At 41.9% G+C, this 13,544-nt stretch overlaps 1 protein-coding gene across 1 annotated transcript in view; it reads right to left on the bottom strand.

Moving 5' to 3' along the window:
- Positions 1-3,073: 3,073 nt before the first annotated feature.
- The window catches only part of unc80 (unc-80 homolog (C. elegans)), a gene marked incomplete at both ends in the record, with an annotated part of 59,098 nt that continues 48,627 nt past the window's right edge, over positions 3,074-13,544 (bottom strand). The window contains 19 exons of the mRNA XM_083896879.1: positions 3,074-3,550; positions 4,024-4,223; positions 4,453-4,473; positions 4,674-4,779; positions 5,444-5,525; positions 7,113-7,169; positions 7,978-8,125; positions 8,215-8,394; positions 8,477-8,642; positions 9,050-9,234; positions 9,318-9,524; positions 10,134-10,257; positions 10,354-10,479; positions 10,589-10,712; positions 11,806-12,036; positions 12,248-12,466; positions 12,869-12,961; positions 13,057-13,227; positions 13,319-13,415. Of these exons, the coding sequence (XP_083753005.1) occupies positions 3,074-3,550; positions 4,024-4,223; positions 4,453-4,473; positions 4,674-4,779; positions 5,444-5,525; positions 7,113-7,169; positions 7,978-8,125; positions 8,215-8,394; positions 8,477-8,642; positions 9,050-9,234; positions 9,318-9,524; positions 10,134-10,257; positions 10,354-10,479; positions 10,589-10,712; positions 11,806-12,036; positions 12,248-12,466; positions 12,869-12,961; positions 13,057-13,227; positions 13,319-13,415 (3,014 nt within the window). The remainder of the gene's footprint in view (positions 3,551-4,023; positions 4,224-4,452; positions 4,474-4,673; positions 4,780-5,443; positions 5,526-7,112; positions 7,170-7,977; positions 8,126-8,214; positions 8,395-8,476; positions 8,643-9,049; positions 9,235-9,317; positions 9,525-10,133; positions 10,258-10,353; positions 10,480-10,588; positions 10,713-11,805; positions 12,037-12,247; positions 12,467-12,868; positions 12,962-13,056; positions 13,228-13,318; positions 13,416-13,544) is intronic.

Here is a 13,544-nt window from a genome sequence, read left to right as displayed (position 1 = left end):
AATGTGATATTTTATGTATAGTTTATGTACAGTTAATCGTTTATTTTTTTTCTTTTGCTGAATACAAAGAACGTTGTTCAGCAGTCAGCTGAAGGACGAGCACCGTTATTAGCCTTTCACTGTGTACAGTATGTGAGTGGATTATTTAGGAGTCTGCTTGTTTTCTCTGTGTTCACCAGTTTCAATAAACAAGACAAACGGTGACAAATGTCAGCTGAATTCACACTGACATCATAATCACAGGAGGAGAGCCATTCATTCATTGATTCATACGAGTAAGTATTCACTCCATCAGATTTTGAATATTGAATCATTTTTTCATAAAATAAAATAATGAGAGGTTCATCTACATTCAAATGCTCAAATTTCATAGCAGCCTCGCAGGAAGTGACGAAGAAGAGGCTCAAGACACTTTCATGCACATCTATGGACGCCAGGCAGCCAATTAAGACAGTTGAGAGAAAGAATCTGGATGATTTGGTAAGAAGAAAACTAAATATGTTTGTATGAGTGAATAACCATTTATTTGTGTTTTATATTAGTAGACTAAGTAGGATTTTAATATATAAAAAAAAAAACATGCGATTTTGGGGTTAAATAGTGTCAGTTTACTGAAGGGGTTGAAATGTTTTGCCAACAGAGCATTTCTTTGTGTGATTTAATATACAATTAATGACATCAGCAAATCCATTAAATGAATCTTTTGATTCCACAGGGCCCATGAATGAAATAATGCTTAAGGTCATGATCAGGGTATTTTCACATCAGTACAGTAGGCGGCGGTGTGCACCATCCTTCACAATCTAACTAAAATATTAGAATATACAAAGGAAATAAAACTATAATTGTCAGATTAAGCCTAAGTACAAGTGCACTCATGGTAAATTGCTGTGGGAATATTACACAACTCCTTATATGAACATCCTGGGGTGTGTGTTTATAGGTCACAATTTCAGGCTTTAAAAAAAATGTCAAAGTCAAAGTTATGATTCATCTTATATCACATTTTAGTAGTGATGTAAAGTAACAGTAATTGTGCAGAAGTCACAAAATAGAGTTTTAAACATTTTGAGTACTTTTTGCTCAGATGAAAATTATAAAAAATGTTCCCACATTGTCTAGGCTGTGCTGAAAAGAAGGATGTATGATATTCAATAGTGCACATTCTTAAATGACAAACCAAAAATGAGAAATTGGAAATGATATCCATTTATTTAGATATTCCAGAAATGTTCTAATAAAGTGTATATTTATTTCATTTTTGCACAGAGAAGACATAATTTGACACAGACATGTTACATTTAAGGGGAACTTTGATACAGCTTCTTTGTACTTCTTTAAATACTTCTTTAAAACCCTGAAAATATGCAGTACAATAATAATTTGGCACTGACTGAGCAGGACAGTGTGTGTGTGTGTGTGTGTGTGTGTGTGTGTGTGTGTGTGTGTGTGTGTGTGTGTGTGTGTGTGTGTGTGTGTGTGTGGAATTTTGACATACAGGTCAAGACAAACTGGATTTATTTAATTAAGACTGATTTGTTGGTTGAGTTAAATATATAAGGATACACCCACAGAAGCTGCTAGTCATATAACACTCACAGTGCATTGGTGTGAAGTATGGCACATACAAGACTGGCTTTAATGCTTTTATCAACTCAATGTCAACTTTTAATTGTTAATTGCACTAAAATTTAATTTTTTTTTAACACATTAACCTAAATTATATCATATATATATATGTATATTGGGAGACCAGAATATGCAAATGTATCATTTAAACAATGTCACTCTGCAACTGCAATGGCCTAAAACATTCAAGTAGAAAGTGGAGGTATGAGGTTTTCACGACAAATATAAACAGACAAACTGATATTGACAGGCGTGTTAATATTTCTCTTTTTAAGGCATGACATGAGCCACGAGGTAACGCCTAACTACTGCATCGATTCATCACGGAGGCGAATAAAATAAAAACTGAAAGTCTTTCTGAGGAGAGGTACATAATGACGGAACATCACTAACATCAGGATAAGTGAGTGTTACATAAATGTTATATATGTGATTATAGATTGACTGCTTTCTACAATATGTTTATAGTCTTTGGTCGATAAAACGGACAAAAGATAATTTAAGTTGTTTTCCAGCAATTTAGGATACATTATAATAGATAAATATATTTTAAATCCACTTAATACCTTTATTTATTTGTACATAGATTATACGCCAATAAAAGTTGCATCATCCATCTGTCCAATTTTCTATTATAGATTTATTATTTATATAATTACACATTATTACTTTTGTGACCATAAAGGGTTGGTATGTAGTGCAGCCTCAGCATTATTATGAGATAAGAAAGGATCTTATCTTTTCAATGTTTTATCAATGTGGTGGAGTGTCCCTTTAAATAGATTAATTAGATTTTTTATATAAATATTTATCATATTGACAAACTAAAAATAATCTCCTAAAATATAAAATATCTAATGTCTTGTTCCATAGGATTAAAATATTGTGTTTATTCTTAAAATATCTGTACTGCACTCGCTTAGTTCATTTAAATATAAGCACTAATTTCACCCACAGATTAAGAGTAATGATTGCTCTTAATATAATGCACATCTTCTTTTGGAACATATTCAATATCTCTCTTATTATTATTATAATTAGTTTAATATTTCAATCTGTTAGAGGCATACATTACTCCAATATTAATCCTTTAACCTTTTCTAAGACGATGGAGATGAGCAATAAGTGGTTATCTACATTCTAGCCCCAGTTTATTAAGTATGTTGAAAACAACAGGTTTAAAGGTCCAGTGCGTAAGATTTAGGACGGTTCAAGTTTGAATCGGCATATACATGAATATATACAGTCTATGTATTTTAAGCAATGGTGTTGATTTATGAAGGCAGCCATTTTGTGCTGCCATGTTTCTATACCATCTTACATTTTTAAGGAATTCCATCCTCAGTCCTCACTCTTTCGTTACTAATTCTCACAGACTGGTCCTTAAACTCTAAATGTACATTCCCTTTTTATATATATATATATATATATATATTTCTCGCTCTCACACATGTGACTCATCCAAGTCCAGGTCAACAGGCGAGAGCGGCAGGGGCGTGCGGCGGGGTGAGGGAGGGGACAACAGCGGGGTGAGGAGCGGGTTCTCCGTGCCGGCGTCCTCGCTCAGGTGCAGCAGGGTGCTGCAGCGCGGCAGGAGGGCAGTCGTGTCCTCGTCCCCGGGGCTCTCTCTGATCCGGGGCGGCCCCTGTGGAGGCAGAGGGAGGAGCAGGGCTGGTGGCAGTGGCGGTGGTGGCGGGGGACCCGGGGCCGGCGTCGCACCCAGCACCGGGAGCGGCGGAGGGAGAGGGGAAGACGTGCGGGATAGAGGGAGAGGGGAGCAGGTGCGGGACAGGGGCGATGGGGAGCAGATGCGTGGAGGAGGGGTTGGAGTGGAGGGGCGGGAGATGGAGGGAGGAGGGGAGAGGCTGCTGCGGAGCCCCCACTGCTCTCTCTTCTCTTTGCTGCTTATGGCTGAAGGAACCTGGGTGGAAATAAACTCTTTTTGAATAGGGCTGTCAGAGTTGACGTGTTCATCTTTGCGATACAATAATTTGAAGTGGTAGCTGGAGATGGAGAGAGGTGATGGAAAAACAGATCACGTGACTAATTGCCAGGACCTGCATAGAGGAATTCCTCGACATCGCTAAATGAGTGACTGACAAACGAACCACTCCAGGCACAGATAGTGCCCGTAATATGCTGACAGCTGCCAGGGACTACCATTGGAGCACCTACCCTGAATGACTGACTGTGCTCTCACTTTATCATGACAAATGTGAATGTCTGAGTTTCTCAGGTGGATTTTTTGGGTTGTGATGTTAACACTTGTTGTTGTTGCATACAGGATGGCAGTCGTCCATGTTGGCCTTTATTTTATGATGACCTGGTTGACACTTAGGCTTAGGCCTGAGTCTCTTTGAGTGATGAAATGTCTTATGTGTCTGCGGCTCCTACCTGTGTGTTTGCGGGACTGTGCAGATCAGCCGTGACAGTGGCTGAGGAGGCAGAGGGCACTTCCAGGGTGGGGGACTTTGATGGAGCAGGACTGGCCTTCTTGCCCTCGCCCGGAGGGTACACGGTGCTGGGAGTTGGGGGCTTGCTCATCCCCGCGGACGCCTCTGTGAAAGTGACCGACCTCTTCTGGTCTCCGTGTGCTGTGGGCACAAGATCGAGAGATGACGGCACTCGCTAGCTGTTTGGCTGACACAACAGCACCACCAAAGGAGAGTGGAGGCAGGAATGGGACAGGAGGGGGGAACACGGGGACTGGGAAGGGATGCAAGACAGACATGCAGAGCGCCCGATTAGGGTGAGGTTGCAGATAAAAAGGGACGGGCCGTTTGAAGGGTGTAGGGAGAAGAAGTTAAGGCTTTGTTATCTCACCTTCACAGTCCAATAAAGTTTCTTTATTTCGCAACATAAGGCATGAGACAGAACAGAGTGACAAGAGTCAGTTTGGTGGCAGGTGGCACGACAAACATTGAGGAGGACGAAGTCGGCACAGGTTGGAGAGAAATATTTCAATCTACATTTGCTGTACTGTACTGTGTGCTTGATCTGAAGTGTTTAGGTAAGTGTGACAACCACATGCATGCAAATGTTACCCAGTGGTTTGTTCTTTGGTTGGATGCTCCTGCGCGTCGTGGATAGCCGCGCACCTGATCGGTCGCGCAGTTCACTCTTTGGAACGGACAGCAGGGGGCGCCGTAGCTGAAGGAAAGTCACATTACAGTTCAGTGACAGATAAGACACGGGTGCAAAGTGGAATATTGTCTGTCTGTACATGTACATGGTGAACGGCGATTGTGAAAATGCATTTTCAATTTGAATGTGTATGAATACTCATCAGCAACATTAGGACAGGATCTAATACGTTTCTTAAATCATTGTATATCAGTTTAGGTACTTTTAATGTTTGTTTTCCTCAAAGGGGTCAGGGCATATTGCAGTGCATTTATTTATCTTTAACATCTGCAAAGCACATGTGCATACAGATTCCATTATTATTCAGCTATTTTATTTTCTGGAAACCTACACATATGTAACCCTTCTCCGTCTTGGTCTGTAGTGAAGGCTGGAGGTAAACATGTGGCCAAGAAGAGCTTGGAAGAGGCTGCCACCCATGGGATGCTGAGGTATGTTTTCCTCAGTCTTAGATTACTCTCATGCATTTTTATTCATGGTGGAATGTGAAGAATCTTTTTGTCGAGCAAAGAATCTAGCTTCCAGGCTGGTTCACAGTATTGTGTCGATATCTCGTACAACCACACTTTAAAATACCTGAACTATCCTTTTTTTAATAAAAACATGCAATTTATTATTCTTGCAGTGTGCGTTAAGTGATAAACACATAAGAAGAAAGGGATGCCGTCACCTGTCTGAGGCCACGTTTTCTTCCAAGCGGCGGTTGTATCAGGAGGTTCTGATGACCTGGTTCACTCTGCACACTGGCAACCCTGATTTAAGTTAACCACACACACACACACACACACACACACACACACACACACACACACACACACACACAAAAGACACACATAACCATGAAGAGATCACAAAGCATCTCAGCTGTGCTCCTCTACTGACCACATCTTTGACTACAGTGAGATGTCACTGCTATTCTAGCACTCACTCACTACAGAACATACGGTATGTTTACAAGACATAAAATCACAGTGCAGGAAAAAACAAAACAGCTGCCATGATTCATACACTGAGAACACAACTGGGGATAGTAGGAGGCTGGAGCAGCAACTGACCAAAGACACTGATTTATTCCGTCCACTGGTTTGTCTGATTGTGAGAGGATGGATTTGGATTAAGTAGAAAGAAATTATTGGGCCTGGGTGGATGTTTGGGCTCTTGTACATTTAACCTTCCTATCCACTCTTAAATGTCCAGTTTGTCACATTTAGGAGGGTTTATTGGCAGACATTGAAATTACTGCAAGTATATAAGTGCTTTAAAATTTAAAAATTTAAAAAACCTGTTGGATTTAGTAAACCTTAGGGCCTTGCGTTACAGAGGCTGCCATCTTTCTAAAGCACAGAGTGTACATTTTGTATTTTGATGAGTAAACTAACTAATTAAAGGAAAAAGAATGACATTCTTTTTGGTATGTGAAGGCTACCATTGTTCCCTGATAGTGGGAAAGGGATTGGGGAGAGATCGGTCTAGTTTTGAGACATCTAATGGTGAAACTGTAGACTTCACTCACCCCTTTCTCCCACACACGTCAGGGAACAGCAGTGGCCATTACTTACCAAAAAGGATGTTGTTCCTCTATGTTTTAGTAGAAACATGGCATCACAAGATGGCAGCCTCTATAAAGCAGGGGCCTTACCTTAAGTACAAAAGGCTACAAAAACCAAATGGTTATTCTTTTAAAGCGATTATGTTCTTATACACCCATACTTATGGATAGTATAACATATCTTTGCTAGTAGACCCTCCTATTTTGTTGCATGTTGTATCTTTTAATGTGTGAAATATAGGTGAATTGTCCTTGTGTTGCCGTTGCCACCCCAGTTCCCCTTGCCCCTACAGATTGGTATCCAGAGACGGACGCCCAATTTGATCAGTGAGAAGCCTGATAAACACATAAACAGTATGAAACACCATGGCACCGATGGGAAAGAGAGGCTGACTTGGCGATGGCACATCAACTGTAAAGACCCACAGCTAACACAGGAGAAACATAGGCAGAGCTCGCTGGCAACTGGCTGGGCTCTCTTTTAAGTGTTTTTTTCTTCTTTAGGCAGGAGGGGCCTGGTTAGGATAAGCACAGCAGATGAGCTGAGAAGATGTGGGTCAGTGTGGAGCTCAAAAAGGAGGAGGAAGAAGGGACAGAGACAAGGAGCCACACAGAAAGTGAGAGAGACAGGTAAGTGTGGAGGGGGTGACGGGCCAAGCCGATTTGATTGGATGTAGATGAGTGATCAACGGCCAACAGAGGGGGCTGTCCTGAGGCAATGCCCCTCCCACTGGTGAACAGATGCAAAAAACGCACCAACGGGACACACACACAGAGAGGGCCACTGTACCTAGAGAGGTTACCCTCCTGCAGAAGCCCCTGGGACTCATCTAGCACATTGGGTTCACTGTAAAAAGGGGGGGAGGCGGAGGGGGAGAATGGGGATTTTAGGGAGTTTAGTCGAGATCCATCACCACCCGAGTGCCTTCCTTATAAGAGCAGGGCATTTTGCTCTGAGCACAGTTAAACTAAGCTGGAGAAGATGTCTTCACTCCAACAGCAGCAGTTTAACAAAGCTGCTCTCTGGTTGTTGAGTCGGGAACATTGTAAATCGACAGAAATATACATAGAAAAAGATGACTGTGGCAGTGGGAAATGACCGCTTCATGCTGTTCAGAAGTATTCAATCATCAAATTACATGTGAGGAGCAAAGATCTTAAGCATACATGAGCAGAAATGGAAAAACATTGGATTTATCTCACAGGTTCGAAGAGGAGGAAAAATATAATTTTACAACTCACACAGTCGCAACTTATAATATAAGTTGCGACTGTGTGAGTTGTAAAATTATATTTTTTTATAATTTTATAACTTTTTTTTCAGTCAGAATATACAATATTATTGTTATTATTCTATATTTTAAGTTACCTAAATTATGCAGTACGCAGGTATTATGTAAGCGGTAACAAAATACATACTTAAAGTCACTTGAGGTCACTTTTATACTTGCATAAAGTTTTTGCACATGTGCAACATGACTGAGAATATTTGGTAACCCACCCTCGACTTTTCTGGTCCTGTATCACCATCTACATGTCTAATAATGAAGAAGTTGTTTTTCATTAGGTGTTTTCTTGCAAAGTGAGCAGAACAGCTGAAGTAAAGTGATTAGTCAGTGCTTTTTGTGGGTATTTGTGCATATAATAAGCTGTACCTGTGGCTGGGCAGCATGGTGCTACGAGGGGCGTCAGGCTGCGAGGTCACTGAGCCTGTGGCGTGGCTGGAGAAACGGCGCTCTGCGATCACTCTGGGCAGGAAGGCCTCGTGCTCACTCACCACACTGGGAATACTCACAGAATCATCTGTACATAGAGAGATGGTGGCGGCACAGTGAGTTCCACTCTTAATTCTCCTCATGGCAAGAGTGAAAAAATGTTAAATGTTCTCTGACTCTCTTCGTCGTCCTCGTCTGTGCGGCTGAGTGTGTCTTGGGAAGGTTGGCGTGACGGCTGGCTCTCCTGCTCCCACACTGTGCCAGTGCCTGTGTTAGAGCGTGACATTGTGGCCAAACTGAGGCGGTAGGCTGATGTGGAGGTGCCCACTGTGCTGATGGATGTCTTGCCCTGATAGGCTGTTAAATACCAGCATTATTAACATTAAGAACAATACTGAAGTAAAGGTTTTTAAATTGCTGGTTTGTGTGTTTTTCTGACCAGAGCCGCTGTGCACAGCCTCCTTAAGGATCTTGAGTTCATTGTTGAATTCCGCAAACAGCGAGCTCTTACACAGAGGTCTGGGGATAAAGCGTCGCTCCAGCTGGTCTGCGATGTGGTGACGCGCCGTAATCTCTTCCTGGGAGTCGGCGGGCTGAGTCAGCAACTACAAAACATACAAATATGGGTGAGTGAGGCAGTGAGAGAGTAGGTGTTTTTTTTGTTTGTTTTTTTACATTAGTGCATTAAAAAAACCTGTAAATGTCTTAAAATAACTTAAAACAATTAAATGGGTTTCTCTTTGACACATTTCTGGATAGGATCTAATTAGATTATTAGGTTGGCATTGTTGGTAATCTTTATGAAATTTGGGCATAATATTTATAAAATAAGACATGAAAACATATTCTATGAGTGATGCTGATTTAGAACCAGTTTAATCCAGTCACAAAACAGATGTGTCAAATGAGAATTCAAGATAGTTCACATAATAACAGTGGCTGGAAATGTTTGATACATTTGAACTGAAACCAAGCTTCTAATGGCTGTAATGTGTAATTTGTGGACATTTACCTTGCACTGTATGAATGGTCTCAGCAGCACGAAAATAGGGATACGAGTTCGGACGATGAAGTCAATGAAATCCCAAAAGGCGAGGCCTCCCACCTTCCTCAGCGCCATCTCTTTCACCTGCAGGCTCAGCCGGTACCACTGGTTTCCCAACGACCGCTCAAAGCAAACCAGCACCACCTTCAGAGCTGCACAAACACACAAAAAAACACATGGATGTTAACGAATGATGTGTGTATCTTTAATTCATTGATCAATATTGCATTCATACCCAGATACGCAGCTTGGCTGGTGGACTCCGCCAGTCCCTCTCTACGCAGATCCTTCCCCGTGTCACCCGGGGTGGAGCAGTGAGCGGGCGAGGCGTCCAGCATGAAGTTCTTGGTGCGAGAGGTGGAGATGATACGAGGGGGCAGCAGGATGTTGATGACCGTCTGGAGGAGCAGGAAGATCTCGGGCTGCTCCAGGTGAGGGCTGTCTATAGAAAGACAGCACATAAGATAACCTTAAGGTGACAAATTACAGTCTTTAGTTTTGAAAGACTTTATTTTGAAAACACAACAATATGTATAGGGTTTAGGTGCGTTTATTGTCAGGTATTGAATATACTATAGCCAAAGGTGTGTTGGTATAAGTATTTAATAATTTGGTTCTTGTAGCCTTGGAATAAGTCTTTTATATGTTTCGACTACAACCTGAACAGACAAACCAGCCAGACTTTGCTTTTTGAAGGGGTGTGTTACTATGCAAACACAAAAACCCTACATCCTTTGTGGATGAATTCTTACACATTGGATCTTTAGTCTGAAAACAGTATTTGACACAAGAGTTAAACAAAATGTCATGAATAAATGACTGATTTATTGTTTATATTATTTGATCCGAGTTGTTGTATAACACAACGGACTCTAAAGTGAAAAATATAAACATTACGCATGGACCAGCTTTTAAACATCATTTTCTGGTATGTGAAGGCCACCGTAGTTCCCTGATGCACTTTGGAAGTTGATGTGTGGGTGGAGAATCTGCAGTATCACCATTAGAATTAATTAATTCTTACACATACTTGATTATTATATTTTTTTACCTTTGCTTCCAGAGCCAACAGTCAGAACGAAGGGAATGAGCAGGTTGAGAAGCATCCCCTCTCGTCTCTCCTGATTCGTGAAAGGTGAGATCACATGACTGAGTGGGAAGTCATCCTTCAAGGCCTAGGATAAGATAGTGGGAGAAACAAAATGTCTTTGAGTTGATATTAATTTGTTATTTATATGTATTTTCTTTCCTTTATTTATATTGAAGAGAACCTGGATCTGCAGGGCAACCAGCCTGACCACCGCCGTGCTGAACGGGAGAGGAGGGGAGAGGTAGGGGCTGAGGTGTAGCAGAGGGAGCCCGTCTGCCACGCTGGAGGGACCCACCACACCCATCACCTGACGTAACACACAAACACATGTATTTTATTTTTATTTTATTTTTTAGGAGAAACATGACCGATGACTGCTTCTCTAGATAAGAGAGGGTGGGTGGGTGACGTTTTACCAGGTTGACACAGACGTTAATCAGCGAGCGAAGGTGGGGCAGGAAGGAGATGATTGGCTGCCGCTGCAGGGTCAGACAGATCCCCTCAATCAGGCTACTGGCCGCCTCCCACTCCACCTGTCTCCTGGAGAACAAGTGCAACACCAACGCCAAAAAAACACACACACAAAAGCAAATGTGTCATTAATGAAATAAATAATGCCACATTCATGTCATGAGACACCTTAAATGGCTAGAATGTGGCATAAATAGATCAGTAAATGTCAAACCATCACATCGTGGATGAACACGAGTACAATCACATCACCTCCATGTTGAGACTGACAGTGAATAGTGAAAGCTCACAGACATAGACGGCTAAACAGTGCAGCAACAGATCCTAGTGTGAAGCACACGCCTGTGACCAGTGTTCCTTCTGACACAATAATTAAGTTAATTATTATACTTTTATACTATTATTTTTATCATTAAACTAAACTGGTGGGAGGCGGCCATGAAACAAAATGGTGGAAAAGCTCCCTTCTCCCTGGTAATATTTTCCTTGCAAAATATAATAAATTAAAATATATTAAAATTATGTCTAATAAAATGTGATGTCCAATTTTGTTATTTACATTTTACTATGGAAAGTACTTTTTTAGTTATGGTCAAAATTACACATTACACACATTAATTACTAATAATAGGGAAAAGGATTTTGATTTGATGAACTGTAGTACATTTGTGAAAATATTCAAATCTGGGCATGGGGTTTTATGGGGGCCTAAATCCTCAGGATTAGTTTATTTAGTTTATTTAAAGTTTAATAGTCTTTCTTTATGCATATGCATGCAATTCTGTGCTATCTATCTAATGTATGAAATTGGCCAGTAATATCATCTTTTAAAGGCTATAAACTTGGATATATACTAATCTCTTTGTTATATTACACAGAGTATACTGAGGTGAACACGTTTTATAAAATAAGTGCAGCCATTAATCAGGGGGAACACTGACATTAAGCTAATATTAGTACACACAGCTACACAAACTCACAGTTTCAGCATGTGCACAAAAACACACACCACAGCAGCACTTACGGTACACATCACCCACGAAGGCAGCGTGACAGAGGACAGTGCCAAGAAGCCGTTTATCTACTGTACACACCATGGCACCGGCACAGCACGATACACTCACAGGGCGACGGTAAGAAGGGGCGATCGTATTCAACAGACCTGGTGCATAAAGCCTGTGGGCGAGCGCACCTGAGCGTGGGCATCTTGTGGATCTTGTTGAACATGCGGTCCAGCCGCTTGAGGATGAGGATGAGGGCGGGGCGGACGGCCTCGGACGACCAGTCGGTGATGGGCAGCATCTCCATGATGTAGCGCCGCAGCCCACGGCTCTCCATGGTCAGGGTGTCATAGGGCGCCAGCTTCAGCAGGGCATGGGCGATCTCAGCAAGCCTGGGAGACAAGAGCCATAGATACATTCTCAGTTATGCTAAACATGTTATTTTCTATAGTGTTTGTTTGTTAGTCTATGTAGAGTGGAAAAAATGACCTCTTTAGACACAGGAAAATAACACTTGCTGGCTTCTATGCTTGAGTGGGGACCACAGTTCCACAAACGTCGTTTGTCAGTATTTGTACAAAAGATGAACTTAAATTTGATCACCTCATGTGTGACTTTATATCCAGCAGCTCCAGGGCTATGACCCTGGGCTCACCGGCAACATTCTGCAGGATCTTGAGTCGTGGTCCACAGTGTTTGTAAAACTCGGTGCAGATATTTAGCAGGGACTCCCGCGGCCGGCGAAACTCCTCCCTGGCGATGCGCTCGTCCAGCTCCTCCCTTGGCATCCCCTGACCCTCCTCTAGGAGGTGGAGGTTGTCCCTGGGAATAGAAACAAGACCTGAGTGTTGGCTCGGACTCAAAGGGCATTAAAATATCACCTCAGGACGATAAAACCTTTTTGGTGGTTGGATGAGTTAGTGATACATTATCAACACTGACTTCTATTATCAAAAGATAACCTTCACCTAATGAAATATATGTCTGCTTAAATCTACAATATTGTAAGACTTCCACTTGTTCTCACTGGAAACAGAAGTTTGTGCATTGCAAACTCTGCTGAGATTTTATTCAGCAAGCCTTTTTTGTTAAGTGACTCTGTCATCAGTGAGAGTCCCAGCAGGCTACTTCATGAAAATTGAAGATAAGTGTTGATAATGTGACAGTACCTCATACAAGCACACTTCAAAATACCTGAATCATTATCACAAATTAAGTGCTGACCTGGTGTTGACACCTCCTGACATGGTGTGATTGGCAGTTGTACCTCCCTTATGACCCTGATCACAGCGGGACAACTGTGGAGCTGTCATAGGTCTGTGAGAAATGTGTGGCACAATTAAAAAACATCTATAAAAAGAGACATCACCTACAGTTACTGTATGGGTAAAGATTCTGATGTGTGTCTCGACCTCGTCAGGGTCTCTGAGCTGTACAGGAGGGCCTGCAGTGACGTAGCCAGAGCAGCAATGGCGGCGATCTCATCTCTGGCAGCTGATGCAGATTCCATTGTCACTGTGTTGCTCTTCAGCTTCTGGAGGAAGCAGGGAACTAAGGCCTCGAGCACCATGAGCATCTGGAGACTTGGGGATATTAGACAGAAAGGTTAATTGTTGTCGGTCAGACACAGATGCAGCATGGGAAGAAGATGGAGATTGGTGTGTGTCTCCTTACCTCCTGAAGGATTCGGGGGCATAAGCGACCACAGTCACACACAGCTTGATGGACTCGCTGATAGAAAAGGCCAAGTCCTCATTCCCATAACAGAAATCTGTCCACAAAATAGACTATATATAATATACATTACATTGGATGCTCAGTTACAAAAGGAGCAACATTACACTTCTGTCTCTGCAAGCTAACAATTATGATTTTCCCTATGGAGAAGTGGATTTAGAAA

The sequence above is a fragment of the Microchirus variegatus genome (assembly GCF_963457635.1).
Source record: "Microchirus variegatus genome assembly, chromosome: 1".
In the NCBI taxonomy this organism is placed as follows: Eukaryota; Metazoa; Chordata; class Actinopteri; order Pleuronectiformes; family Soleidae; genus Microchirus; species Microchirus variegatus.
The sequence above is the reverse complement of the archived record's forward strand: the minus strand, read 5'-3'. Positions and strand labels throughout refer to the sequence as shown.